This window comes from Orbicella faveolata, unplaced genomic scaffold (genome assembly GCF_042242905.1).
Source record: "Orbicella faveolata isolate gen_17 unplaced genomic scaffold, um_ofav_v1 contig_1, whole genome shotgun sequence".
Taxonomy (NCBI): domain Eukaryota; kingdom Metazoa; phylum Cnidaria; class Anthozoa; order Scleractinia; family Merulinidae; genus Orbicella; species Orbicella faveolata.
Genome location: NW_028301536.1, coordinates 2,683,851 through 2,697,933, shown reverse-complemented (window position 1 = coordinate 2,697,933; position 14,083 = coordinate 2,683,851). Strand labels below are relative to the sequence as shown.

At 39.6% G+C, this 14,083-nt stretch overlaps 1 protein-coding gene across 4 annotated transcripts; it reads right to left on the bottom strand.

Annotated features, from left to right (window-relative positions):
• Positions 1 to 2,287: 2,287 nt before the first annotated feature.
• On the bottom strand, positions 2,288 to 13,943 carry LOC110052423 (uncharacterized). Of its 4 annotated transcripts, none has more exons than XM_020758553.2 (7): positions 11,941 to 13,943; positions 10,079 to 10,377; positions 8,985 to 9,234; positions 7,581 to 7,917; positions 5,331 to 5,443; positions 4,430 to 4,610; positions 2,288 to 2,898 (listed from the first exon to the last, which is right to left on the bottom strand). In XM_020758553.2, exons 2-7 carry the CDS (start codon positions 10,375 to 10,377, stop codon positions 2,837 to 2,839), a joined length of 1,242 nt encoding a protein of 413 aa, XP_020614212.1. In that variant the 5' UTR covers positions 11,941 to 13,943; the 3' UTR covers positions 2,288 to 2,836. The 4 variants fall into 4 exon arrangements, with proteins under 4 accessions (XP_020614212.1, XP_020614214.1, XP_089140917.1 ...); XM_020758555.2 differs by having other exon boundaries at positions 7,581 to 7,911; XM_089284791.1 differs by lacking the exon at positions 2,288 to 2,898 and having other exon boundaries at positions 4,161 to 4,610.
• Positions 13,944 to 14,083: the final 140 nt, after the last annotated feature.

Genomic DNA, 14,083 nt, shown 5'->3' with positions numbered 1-14,083 from the left:
CCTTTCATATGAAAATGAGTTTGATTTGCATTGAAAATGAACATGCAGGCAGAACACATTTTCATATGAACGATGTTTCGCACTAAGACTCATTTTGACACAGAGTCAAAAGCAACTCGGTAATGGCCTATTCCTCTTGGCTGATTCATTATTACTCTCGCAATATCCTGGTCCAGTCCTGTGTGTTTCATTCACCCTCTCTTTGACTAGTATTTTAAAAACTGAAACTCTTAGTAACGACGGCTCGCTCAGTAAAATCTTCTGTATTTGCCTCAAAGCACTCATTTCTCTAAGCTCAAGTCCCCGGAGGAGGGGAACCCCGTGTAAAAAGGACGGGGGTGCTCGCCGTACCTTTAAGGGGTTAAAAAAGCGTTTTTAGCATCTCTTAAGGTGTTCAGCCTCAAAAGGTCAACAGTGGTTTTTTGGTCTCCAAATTGATATTTTTGCGTAACTTTAACACAACCTCACCCCATTACAATTACATTCCAAACGTTATCCTGTTATGGTGCTGTAGGTATAAGCCTTGTTATTGCCAGGATGCTCTTAAAGTGTCCATAACGAACATTACCTCAAGTAGTTAAAATTTTTGTCGCACCCACTTTCTTGCATACGGCGGCTGCGCCCGTAGTACGCCCGGCAGTCAAAGCCGAACTGTCCCACCGAAACGACACGATAATAGTCTTTTTCTTCGCAGCTAACGAAAATAAAGACAATGCTAAAGTTGCTTTGGCTTCTTCTAATGGTTAACTCAGGGTTTCATTTGACGAGGAACAGCATATTTTATTCAGATTAACACAACACTCGACGAACTACGAGCGAGTTGCTGGACGCTGGAGACCCATTTTTGGCGCAAAATTAGTAGCTTGGCGACACAAGAATGTTTCATATTTTTTCACTTTTGACAATCTGATAATGTTTTTGGAACTGCAAACTCCTTTCGTGAATATTTAACGCAATCTACAGTGAGAAAAGTTGCCTAATAGCGAAGCGCGCGAAGTCTAAAAATAGAATGCAAATTATTGAAACCTCGCGAGAGTCAGACAACATTAGCGTGCTCTGAGAGAGATAGGAGGAAATGAAGGCTAAATTTTCGTTTTGAAAATTGTTTAAGGAACACTTGCTTACGTGCTTGAAAAAGCGTCAAATTCTCCACCATTCCGTTTTGTTTGTCTGAGTTATGACGTCACTCGCGCGCTTCCTATTTTAATGCCGTCCTGAGGGACTTGTCAGAAATTAACAGGGGGGGGGGGGGAGGGGCTTGGGGGTGGAAAATAGGGGAAGGTCGCAGTCTTTGAGGTGCTTATGAAAAAAATAACAGGAAAAGAGGGACGGTCACAAGGAATTAAACCATCATGATCGTAAAGGGATGCTTTAACATCATGTTTTACAAGATGACAAAATATGCATGAAAATGAAGGCATGTAATTTTTTTGTCTTGTTTCTCCAACACAGAGAGACCACTTGCATGTTCATCACGGGTCTTGATTTAAATTTGCTTTATTACCAGTAAAAGTACTTTTACAACTTTATTTACCATTTTATTTTCATCGCTTTACTAAAAATCCCCACCCCCTCCCCCTTCTAATTTCTGACAAGTCCCTGACGTCAGGACAGTAAAGTTTTTCCCGCCTGCTGAATCCTGATTGATCAATTCAAATTTCAAGCGCGCTAGCCGTATGCAGGGCCTGACAGCTCGTGCAAAGTAATTAAAGATGGGTGTACAAAAAATTATGTAAGTAAAAGACATTATGTAATTATGTGCAAGCTCAGAATTTTGGACAGCAATTAATACCCTGCACGTAATCGGCCTTTTGGGATCAGAAAAAAATGTTATTAGGGTTCTCAAAAACCAGTTTTAGAGTTTTCAAAGACCTGTTTTGTTGATGGTAACAAAACTGTTTTAGGGTCGTCAAAAACCGGTGTTAGAGTACTCGAAAACTGGTTTTGGAGTGGATGAAACGGTTTTAGGGTATTTAAAAACTGGTTTTGGGGCGGGATCGTCAAAATCCGATCTTAGAGTAATTCATTAGAAATTAAACCAAAGGCTGGTGTTAAGGTTGGAAAATCCGGTTTTTGAGACACGTGAACTCGGCTAGAGGGTCGCGAAAAACCGGTTTTGGGGTCGGAAAACCACGTTTTAGAGTCGTCTAAAACCGGCTGTGGGGTTGAAAACGGGATTTAGGGTCGGAAAACTTGTTCTAGCGCCGTCAAAAACCAAAATTTGGTTAAGATAAAAACGGTTTAGGGGTTGGAAAAAAGCGATTTTTGTTTCATAAAAAAGAACTGGTTTTGGGATCGGAAAAACTTATCAATTTATTTATTATGTAAATTTATTTTTAGAATTAACCTCAAGAGTGGTTGAATCATGCAGTGTAAACACTTGTTTCAATATTATTAATAATACTCATCCCTCAAACCAAAAACGAGATTGCAGCGTGTTTCAAAAGTTTCTCCATTAATTAATTTAAAAAAAAATTTAACAAAATATCTAGGTAAATTATGTCAATCCAAAGAGATTACTATTTAAGCAGCAAAAACAGGATTACTTCTGACATGATCGTACTCGGAGCCTGCGATCCAGGATATGCAAACTAACCAAGCAGTTGTTTGTTCCTTACGTAAACTTGTTTGCATAGCCTCGTCCAAAAGCTAACATAACTATCCAATCAAACCCTGCTTAAAATGACACAAAATAATAAGCAATACTTGTTTATTTTGTCCTGAAAACCTGCTCACAGGTTACAGTCACAGCTTACAGTCACGTAAAACCTTGTTTCTAAGTGACTTTGGCTTGCGTCCATTGTACATCTTGAATTTCCATAGGTCTACTCACTCATTAATTCTGTCCTGGCTCAGCCCAAGCCTTCTCAATTTTATCCCAATGCTCATCTGACAAATCTGTCGTGTAAAATTGCAAAAAAAAATCAATTGTCGTAAAGAACAACAACGGCGCTAGCTTGTTCACAAGGAAATGTTTCGTGTAACATGTCTCGCAAATTTGTTTCGTCTTGGCAAGACAAGTAGCGGGACTCTATTTCCTGCTGGCCGCGACCAAACCCTTTGTGAGAATATTTCATAAATGGGCTATTTCCCAGTTACCTTGTGCCTCTGTTTCGAACCGAGTCCATCTGCAAAACCTTTCGTATGAAAATGAGTTTGATTTGCATGAAAATGAACCTGCAGTCGTAACATATTTTCATATGAATGGTTTCGCAGTAAGAATCGTTTTGACACAGAGGTAAAAAGCAACTCGTAAATGGCCTATTAGGGTTGTTGCAAATGGACAATTCCTTGTGCTCGCACGGAAATTTATCCTACCGCTATAATTTATCTTGCACTTTTATTGACAGGCGATCCGCAAGATTCCTATACAGCTCCATGGCAGCCGGAAAATGTTCGTCGACTGGCTTATAGGGCTAAAATGGATATCATCGGGAAAACATCAAGGTAAGAGAGTGAATCCCACATACAGGACTCTCAAGTTATTTTTAGACATGGTTTCCAGTTTTTCCACAGATGTTACTGGCGCGATGCGTGGATGTTTGCGTGGAGGAGTCGATGGAGAAGACGTGGAGACAACAATTAAAACAATGGGGGGCCGCCCGTCCTCGAAACGAAAATTTAAAGTGTGAAACGCACAGTCAAATAAGTGGAGGAAATAGAACCAAAAGTCTCCGCTCAAGTTCCAAAACCCTTAGTTCTGAAACTCATTAACAATTCAACAAGTTAAAACAAAGAAAATCACAACTGTGAAGGAGGTTTGGATGCCCGGTCTTAATTAGCATAGATTTTGACGATTTTACCTCTCCGTTTACTCCTTAGTTTTTGTTTCCATTGAGAAGATATATCAAACACTCGAGACAGTGTTTCATCGAATTTCGTCAAAAATTCTCCGCTGCGCGTCGTATTTTCAACTCTCTTCTCGGTGTTTGGATATCCTGATGAAACACTCTATCGTGTTTGATATATTTCTTACCCCTTTATATACCATTGTTGGCAGAACAAATGGCCCTTTCATATAGATATCATAAAAATGGTATCCTTTTTAAGGTCAACAGTAGCCACCTTGCATCCCTTTTCTATAAAGCCCTTATAATACTTGTAAAAATCAACCGCAGGCATATTTCTGAAACGACCTTTCAAGTACCTCAATAGAGGTTTTTCCATTTTTTTTTATATTACTACTTTCGAAATGTCTACCCTTTTATATGCATCCAGTCTTAAAAATATATCCCTTTCGGGGGCCCCTGTATAGTCCACCATCCCCGGGGGAACGATGCCTTCCAATTCGTACCTAACCACCTCACACATTCTGTGGGAAATGTCCTTGCCGCCTTAACCCCTTGAGAGGATCTTTCACCAAGGAAAATCCCAGGGAACGTTTTAAAATTATACAGAATTATAGGACAAAATGAGGGCAAAATCTTACCAGCAATTTGTTTAAGAACTATTGCATATCCTTGAATCTTTTCCGTGTCGAAGCTTGACAGATCAACAGTGGACCGGTCGAGGACGGGAATGAAAATGCTTTGAAGAAACTTGCGGTCTTCATTAGTGAGAGGTTCAACAAGAGACAGCTTCTTCTTGTCTGTAATCAGTGCTTCTTCAAACTGTTTATACGTGAGAAAGGGATAGATGTCAATGTTTCTACTACAAGTAAAACCCAAAATGAAGAATTAAAAAGAGCCCGAATAACTGCTCGATAGCGTCCGACGCACTAGAGATTCTTTCAGAAACTTGAAAGTTAGAGCCACCTTTTACAGCATAGTAAACAGTGCTACATGAGTGTATTTGACTTCTCTTAGTGTGGTTGTGCGTGCTTTTTTTCATTTTGTTTTGTCTTATTTTGCTTTTGTATATTTGCACGTTTAGCTTTGCCAAACTATTTTGTCTTAAATTATGATCATTTTGTGTGCCGATGACAGTATCTTTATTCTCGTGTTAAGTCTTAGGTATCTTCAAGGTAGCCCATTCCATAAGTCTTATTGGCTTCCCTTGCCAACCTTGCCTTATAGACTGACATTTTGTAACTATATTTAATGGAAAAAAAATATACCAAACAAACAAACCCATCTTGCACAACATAATAACACCACCACAAGAAAGCGTTTTTCAATGGCTTTCATTTGAATGGTCACACATAAGGGTCGCTTGAAAGTTTTCCAGACCCCTCATTCGAAGTTTGTCAAAATACTCCGCTATGCTTCGTACATGATTTTCAACTCTCTTCTCGGTGTTTAGAAATAGGGTCAAACAGGGCATTTCGCGTTTGATATATTACTTCATTATTCTTGGCAAGATGCAACTATCAATTGATAACACATACTCACCCAGCTGAGATACTTTTTCACTCTCTCTTTACGTTTTTCTCTGTTCTCCGCAGACTTCAACACTGATTCCTTGATAGTCTCAAGTTTCTTTATGTCTTCAGCTGTCAAAGATTCTAATATCACGTACAAAAACATTAGTTATTTAATGATAGTGATCTTTATTTTACAGCAACTATGAAGAATCTCACTAGCTTTTCAAAAATACTCTTGTTTTATTTTTCGCATAAAATGGGCACCATTATTCGAGAAGATTTATCGAAGTTTTCTTGGTCTTGACAAGTCTTGCCAGCAAAGCAAATCGAAAGCCGTACAAAAGTCTGTCAATTCAACGCTTTTTAAACGGAAATATCTCATTCAGCATTCGAGTTATTATTTGTCATATTTGTCAGTTACTAACTGACAAAGATGGCGTCAACTCGCTGTAAAAACTTGTTAAAACTGAATTAAGTTTCGGCTGACCTTGCTGAGGCCATCCCCTTTTTTTTTCTCTGTTTAGCGTCGTCCGACCGACCCAGATTTTCGCGTTTTTCAAAAGAAAAAAACAAAGTTACGCAGAAGGCAGTGAAGGCAATCACACATTATTTCAAACAATTGTCACTTTAATCTGAAACATAAGCAATTTTTTGCCTTACAGATTTTTAGTTTTTCCCTGTTCTCGTTTGATTTTAACAACGACGTCGACTTTTTCCTTCCTCCATAGCCGCGATGTTGACTTTGTAACCACACCTTGTTGTTTCCGGGCTCCATGGATATTATGCTGAGGTACCGGGCCTCCTAGCTCCAGACTCCTTTCCAATTTTATTTTTGTTTTTTTCTTTCCTTTTCCGACCGACCGACCCAAAATCAGAAAACGCATTCGACAATAAACGAAAAAAAAGGGGGGATGGCCTGAATGTCCCGGGGGGATTCCCGTATAAAAAGAAAGAGGGTGCTCGTCGAAAATTTTGAAAAGAACCCCTAAGAGGTACCAACATGGGCGTGGCTTGAAATTTTTTCACCCCAAAGGGTACTACAGTCGAACCTGTATTAAGCGCTTAATACAGGGTGACCGCCAAATACAGGTTGACCTCAAATTAGAAACATTCATTTCCCGCGTTTTAATGATTTGCGAAAATAAACTTAACAAGGAAATCATATGTTTTACCTCGTGTGTTACATTATTTGAAACTGTATGAACAAGTGATTGACACCGTGTGACCGTTTAATACAGGTCAAGAAAATAGAAAAAGTCCCATAAAATGGTGAAAGCGACCGCTTAATAAGAGTAAAAATTGCAGTAATTAAGGGGAGTAATTTTCGGGACTTAGAAAACTGACCGCTTAATACAGGTTCGACTGTAATTCTAAAACAACATTCTATCTCCTGTCATGCTTTTTTGAGCTCAATGCCCTCAAGGAGGTGCCAAAACCGCTTTTTTTGACCCCTAAAAGGCACGACGAGTACCCTGGTCCTTTTTACATAGGAGTTCCCTTTCGGGCTGAATGTATGCACCAAGGTATTTGTTTCTGAAGAAGCAGTTGGGCTTCGTCAGCAGGCAAGTGAAATACGAAGCTATTTTATTTATCAACTTGAAGTTTATAAAGGTAAATTACAAGCCGTACTGAGTTAGTGAAGCTTAGAATGCCACTACCTTAGAGCAAACAGCTCACGCTCAAAAAGTCACCTTAACTAACTCGCCACGTCAACTCCAATTAAGTTGATAAATCACTAGGCCCAGGCCACTACGCCCTATTGGATGTATAACGTTTGAAACGTAAGTGTAATTCAACGTGGTTTTGCACAAAACCGACTTGTCGAATGATAAAACTAAAGTGACATAGGTCTACCAGGTTCCACGGCATAAACGCTTAATTAACGAGTAATAATTGGCTATTTTTCTTCCGGGGGGGTGGGTGGGGGAGGTGTGCGACTCCCACGTGAAAAGGTCTGGGATGCTCGTCGCCTCGCTTTGGGGTATAAATCAGGGACTTTGGTCTCACTTAAGGTGTTGATGACCAAACGCCATTCTTTTTTAGTTGTCAAAGTGTCTTTTAGGGTGTACTCGAAGAAATAATAATAACAAACGCTATTATTCCTGCAGTTCCTCATCAGCGTCTGGTAATCAAGCCTATTCTGTTTTAACTGGTATCTTTTAGGGGTCAAATAAAGCTCGACCACGCCCAGGTTGGTTTCTATTAGGGATTTAATTCAAATTTGCGGACGACCGTCCCCGACCATTTCATGTGTGAGTCCCATGGGGGATTTTTTTACCTGCAAAGTAACACTCTTCTTTCGGCGGCGAGCCGGCATCAGGCTCGACGTATTCTCCAGTATACCAGTTATTTTTCCCTGACGTTTCGAACGTGTCTTTTGTATGCGACTGAGCACGAACAGCATGCCCTGGAAACTCTCCTTCAGATAGTTTCAACTTCCCTTGAGTTTTGTCGTAATCCACACGAACAAACTTGAAGAGAATCGGGCCCCGGGTGTACCTCGCTGCTACCTTTGGAGGAATGGTCTTCGTTCTATAGCATAAGCGTGCTTGAGCATTTACAAGGCACTCAACAATCTGCGGGATATCTGCCTCGAAACCAGCGTCCAACTGAAACTTCAAAACAAGAGAAGATAAAGCAATGATGTTCAACTCTAACTTATATCAAAGAGGCAGGAAGGTGGAAAGGCGTACAAAGGCTTAAAGACTAATTTACTGGTGGCGATTTATATCAGCCTGTATTGTCCGACACGATGAATCATGAAGCAAATAGTTGCCACTAATTAGAGTTCGGATACAGCTAATAAATACCTCTTACTAACCGAGTTCGAGGGCCGTACTGTAAGTTAAGCACTAAGTGTTTCCCGCGCGCGGGCCATGAATCAAAGGTGAAAAACGAGGATTCGTAACTTACAGTACGGACCGAGAAAACGAGGTTAGTAAGATATTATATCTCTGCCGTGTGTATGACGGGTTCAGGAATGATTTCTATTCACGCGGAACGGCTTCAAATTTCTGATGCACCTCGAAAGCAAAACGAGTCAATTTAGTGACTCTTAAATCGTTAGCAGGTCTTAATACACAATATCAAAAGAAAGAAAGAAAGTTTTAAACATTTACAGTAACAAAAGTTTTAAAATTTTACTTGCTAAGAAAGTTAAGAGCACTTGGCGATAAATCACGAAACACTTTGACAACAAAAACAGCACAGCAGAATACGGCCCGCTAAACTGACTAATCACAGCGCGCCTATGCTAACTGAGAGATATAACAATCCAGTGTAACAAGTCATATAACAATGTAACAACTCGAGTGTGGCAGTCGATTTTTTTCGACGAAATTCAGTCTAAAAATATATATCCAAGCCAACCCGCTTTTTTCGCCTTAGGGTTAAGAAAGGTAATGGAGGATGCACTTGTTACAGACGTTTGACCGGAAATATGTCACCTGTTCAATATTGAGGGCAAACTAAGAGTGATTGAAATTTGTAAAACTGCAATTTGCGACAATTTTCCAATTTTTATTCAGGTACTGAGAAATTCTACGAGCTGGCCTCTACCTTCCCTTTTGACACCAACACTAGCTAGCTCAAGCGAACAGATTTTAACTTCATTAACAACGAACAAATTCATTCATATTAGAATCGATGTTCGACAAATTAGGTCAACTGCTGAAATATATACCTCGTGTTCCCGTTTGCCCTTAAGGACAAATTTCTCGCTGTTAATCACGGAAAATACTAGGCGCAGTTTCCGGTCTTCAAGGCTTTCCATTTTTTTCACGTCCAAATCCGTCATGTCCAGCAATTCACGGAGATCAGGGTCTTTGATGTATTCCTGATCTAAATTGCCTAGTTCCAGCTCTCCCAGGTCATCTGCAACCTTGATTTTAAAGTTGACACATTTCCCTGCTTCCAAACTAACGTCTACAAAACTAATTACGAGAAAGCAACAAAAGCACTTGTTAAAATGACAAGCAACATTCTAAAGAGCGGGTTATGTCGAGATTAAGCCCCTGGTAAAATTGGCATTAAAACACAAACACAAGCCTGTATACCAAGAAACGTTTTATGTGCTCTGTGGAAATTTAAATTGTTGAAAAACTTATGTATGCTGCTGGAAATCGTCACGACTTACCAATGTTGACAAGAGAGCATGAAGAGCAAGAGTTAATTCTCCTATAGGCCTTTCTTTTAAGGTAATCCCTCTCGGGTTACTTTTAGACGTGGTACCCAGTTCTTCCGCAGATAACGTTACCCCGCGCGTAGCGTGAATGTTTTCGTGGAGTATGATAATACGTGTAAGCCAATTAGGCTACCCACGTGAGCAAAACGTGCGTCACGGGATTGGCTATTTCTCGACCCCCCTGGGATTTCCAAAGCCAGGACTGATCTAAATATAGCTTGGTAGGGACCTGCTTCGGGAATAAGGCTTATATTTAACAATTAGACCCGTGGCCCTTGAGGGGGAAGGGTCTAATTGTTTTAGTATCACCCAACTAGTCGGACAGAAAAGGCAATAATAAAGTTAGCAAATGCAAGTTGAAGAAATATTTATTTGGGAATAAACCGAAAGAAAGCGTCACGCTTGATTGCGCCAATTTCGCTACTCGAGGACTATTGCTAATAGTCCTCTAGTAGCGTAGCCAATTAAAATGCAGGATTTGCATTAGTCCACTAGTTGGGTGATACTAAGGGGGATTATCTCTCTTATCCTTTATCTTCTCTTGACTTAGATGAAAATCAAGCCAGTGTAAAATAAATGAAAAACATGGTTACCGTTTTGCTCCGTCATCTCCCACGTCATCTTCCTCTATTTCTAAGTTTTCTTCTTTTACAATGGCCGAGCTCACGGCTTTAGTGAATTCCTCTTTTTTGTCCTTCAATACATAATCCTCCAACAATGCTAGGACAGTGAATTCGGTTTTTGCAAATGGCCGCTTGAAAACTGATCTCGGTTTCTTCACCAGAAGAGCAAGAGGTTTTATCGATGTCCTTCCGCCGTGGGAGACTGGGTGATAGTCATTTTCGTAAAAGTTCTCCTCCGCAAAAGCTCGAAGTACATCTTCAATGGGCATCTAACAAGAAAATAAAACATTGAAAAGATTCGAGACCCACTGGAATGGTGCCACTAACTTACTTTGCGATTCCTTTGCCACATAAAATATCTACTGGTTGATCTCTAACTAAAACCAGGGGAGGGTTTGAGGGGGTGGAAGCCCCCCTCCCCCCCCCCCCCTCTTTGAGTAACATTTTTTTGCAATTTGGGTAAGTCATCATGAAAGTAATAGAACAAAATTGTTGTATACGAAGTTGTTTCACTTCCACCAACTGACTTGATTGTCACCGTTAGGAAGATAATGCACATTACTAGTTTTGGTTTTCTGGTTGATAAAAGGGAAACTCCGGATTTTGTATAATGCCTTCACAAACGTTTTTCAAGGTTTAGAACCACCCTTTCATGAACTCGTGGATCCGCCCTAGCTGAAAACTGTTCGACTACCGCATCTACAGACCTTAACAGAGAACAGAAGTAACATTTCCTAAAGCAACATTAAAAGATTTGTCACGAACGTACGGAGGTCGCACTTCACTAAAATTCTCCCCATGGGAGATTTGATCGAAGGGTTCCAGTTAGTGATCGACCAGTGGTTGTCTTTAAGAAGGAAACCAGCGTTTTATCAGTAAAAATCTCGGTCGAAAAATCTTAACTGTCTCGAAACTGAAAATAAAACATAGTTTCCCGTTCACTGACTGTAACAGAATATTTTCGATGACGACAATAAGGCAAAGAGACCTTCTGTTTCTTAAGAACTGTAATTTTGTTCTGTGATGAGGGATGGTTTTCAAATCTTACCGGTGATCATGAGCTATTATTAGAGAATCTTGATTTTAGTCTCAGTTTAACTTCCTGTTTTCACCGGAAACAACTCTCGTAGGTGGTAATTTTCCAATTATAGCTAGAACATGTAATTTCAAATTTTATTTTCGAATTTGCAAGCGATCAAACGATGACCGTGAACGAAATAACGATCAGACTTAACGATCAAACTGGACATATTTCAGAGAAAATTACGACATATTCATTTCGTTTACTAGTGCAATTTCATAAAATCGGTTCAAAAATAAATAAATTACAATATTTAGAGAAGAGACCACATCAATTTTAGTAGGTTTTCATGAGGGTTCTCGATCCTGGTGGAACTGGAATTTGGTAATGTTGGTATAAACTCTTGTCGTTAGGCCATCGTAGTTAAGAATATAACACAAACAGTGGTGATAAACATGGTATTCCAACGCAGTTTAATACAGAACTTGACGTTTCGTTTCGCTTCGTTTGGTTTTTGCGGAGGGAGCCGAAAAATCCTCGGAGCAAGGCGAGGACCAACAACAAACTCAACCCGCATATGGCACCAGGCCGGAATCGAACCCGGTCCCGGCCACATTGGTGAGAGGCAAGCGCTCTCACCACTGCGCCATCACTGCTCCCCACAACTGCAGATTACTGTATTATTTTCCCGCTCCTAGACTCAAAGTTCGGAGTTATTCCTGGGGTACATTTACTTTCATGAGAATTTCTTAATACATTCTACAATGTCAAATGTTTGGTCATGTTATATTTGAAATTATCCTCCTCTTACCTTTGGATGAGAGAAATCTATCTTAGCCAAAGCTGGCGAGAATTCCTGCAAGGCAAATTTGAGTCCCTACAAGGCTACGCTTGTCAATTCCTCGTTGTAAAACCTTTTTTAACATCTGACAAGCTCGTTGCCCGATTTTCGTTTTCGTGACGTCAGTGTCCATCCGGGAGGATGATGGGACAGATTTGGGTTCATAGTCTTCATCCATGCTGTTTTCCGCATCGCGTAAATATTAGACAAGGAGATTGATTCGAAATTTGCAGGAAAAGTAAAATCATTTGAGATTTTAATTCTGTTCATTTAAAAGACAAGGCAATAGGTTTGGCGAAATAATAATAATGAAAGAAATTTCACGGAAATATATTTATTTTCCTATTTTTTAAGAAGATTACGACATTTTTTAACTTATAAGACATGTTTCGATGTTACTAACATCATCGTCAGTTACAGAATATTTGAAAACCGTTGGGACTATATAACAACTAGGCGAAGCATGCATAGTTAATTATGATTAAGTGACAAAAATAGATTACATATTTGAGTGAGTACAAAGTGTTTGAAAGAATATAAAGCCTAAAGTATAAGTGTCAGGTTGACGTGATGAACTTGTTGATTTAAATTGGACTTTTCCCAATTTATATGCATAGCTTCCTTAAGTTTAAGTTGAAATTTAGTAGGGGCGGAGTCAAGGATTTCGAAACAATCCTCAGAGCAAGATTGACGACAACGTTCTGAGCTTTGTAAGTGTTTGAAGATGTGCGAGGACTTGTCTGAAGAGAGATGTTCACGGACGTGTGTGGAAAAATGACGACCAGTTTCGCCGATATAGCAAGCATTACAGCAAGCACAAATAAATTTGTAAATCACACGTGACGAAGTTCTCTAGGGACAGAATCCTTCGAATCACTGAGAAAAGATTTCTTATTTTCCGCCAAGTGAGCCGAGTGGCCTTTCTGCTGTAGTTTACAGCCGAATACCGAGGTAACCTGCAATAAGTTCCTAAAATTTTGGTCATTTGGTTGTAGAATGCACCATCCATTGACAAGTCAATGTTGGGATTTTAGGGACTTCGAGAGAGTTAGTTATTATGACTAGCCTAGCTCGTAACTAGTTTTTATACGTTTCAAGCGGTGTGGTGATTTCCCGGGTAGGTAAATTGTCTCTTAAAAAAGTGTGCAAAATCAAAAATTTTGAAAAAGAGAATTTTACTGACTTAGAAAGCTACCCACAAACGTATACTTGGAATCAATGCAAACGATTGAATTGTAAAACCCTCAATAGAAAAATCCCAGGATCAAACTAGGGTCTTATTTTATGCTGATTGAACAGGTTCGAGGCTTTTGTTTTGTTTATTTTTCACGACACATGAGCCAGTAACGAATTAGTAAGTTTCTGGAAAGTTTAAAAGATATTTCAAGAAAAAATAATCCCCACCACGTTTAAAGGATATCTGTGGACGAAATCTAATAAGAAATAAGATTTTTTTCATCATGTGCCAGGTAATTTTGATTTTGCTCGCTCTAATTGGATATTTTCTCTTATAATGTCAACGGTTTAATAATGGCAAATGTCTGATAATATTGTAATTTAAATGAACCTCGATCAACTTACCGTTGGATATGAGAACTTTGTATTCTCCAAAGCTGGCGCGAACTCCTGCAATACAAACTTGAGTTCCACTTAACGGCTACTAGCACTCGTTTGAATTCGTCCCTACCATTAAATTGAAAATGACTTTCTTTGCATCGTCAACTTTTGTTTTCGTTTCTGCTCGCGACTTGCTTCCAGTGCCCTATCGGGAAAGGGGGCGGGTGGGACATGGTGGGATAGACAATTTAATTCACTTCTGTTCGTCTTCTTTATCCTTGCTGGTTTTCATCGATCTATAAAGTCCTGCTTACACTGCCTTACTCAAACATGATATAACAACGAATGAAGATTTGTATCCCCTAATACCGCGTTCAACAGATTTGCCGGTGGTTCACGAAAAACTTTACGGCAAATCCCTCTCCTCCTGGGTACGTTTAGACAATGGTTGTAAAGAGAATTCTGGCAGAGGAGGTCTTAAAACAAAACTTATATATGTTGTCTAATGTTAAATAGTGAGTGAAGTTCTCCAGGGGGGTTCAAACAATTATACGAA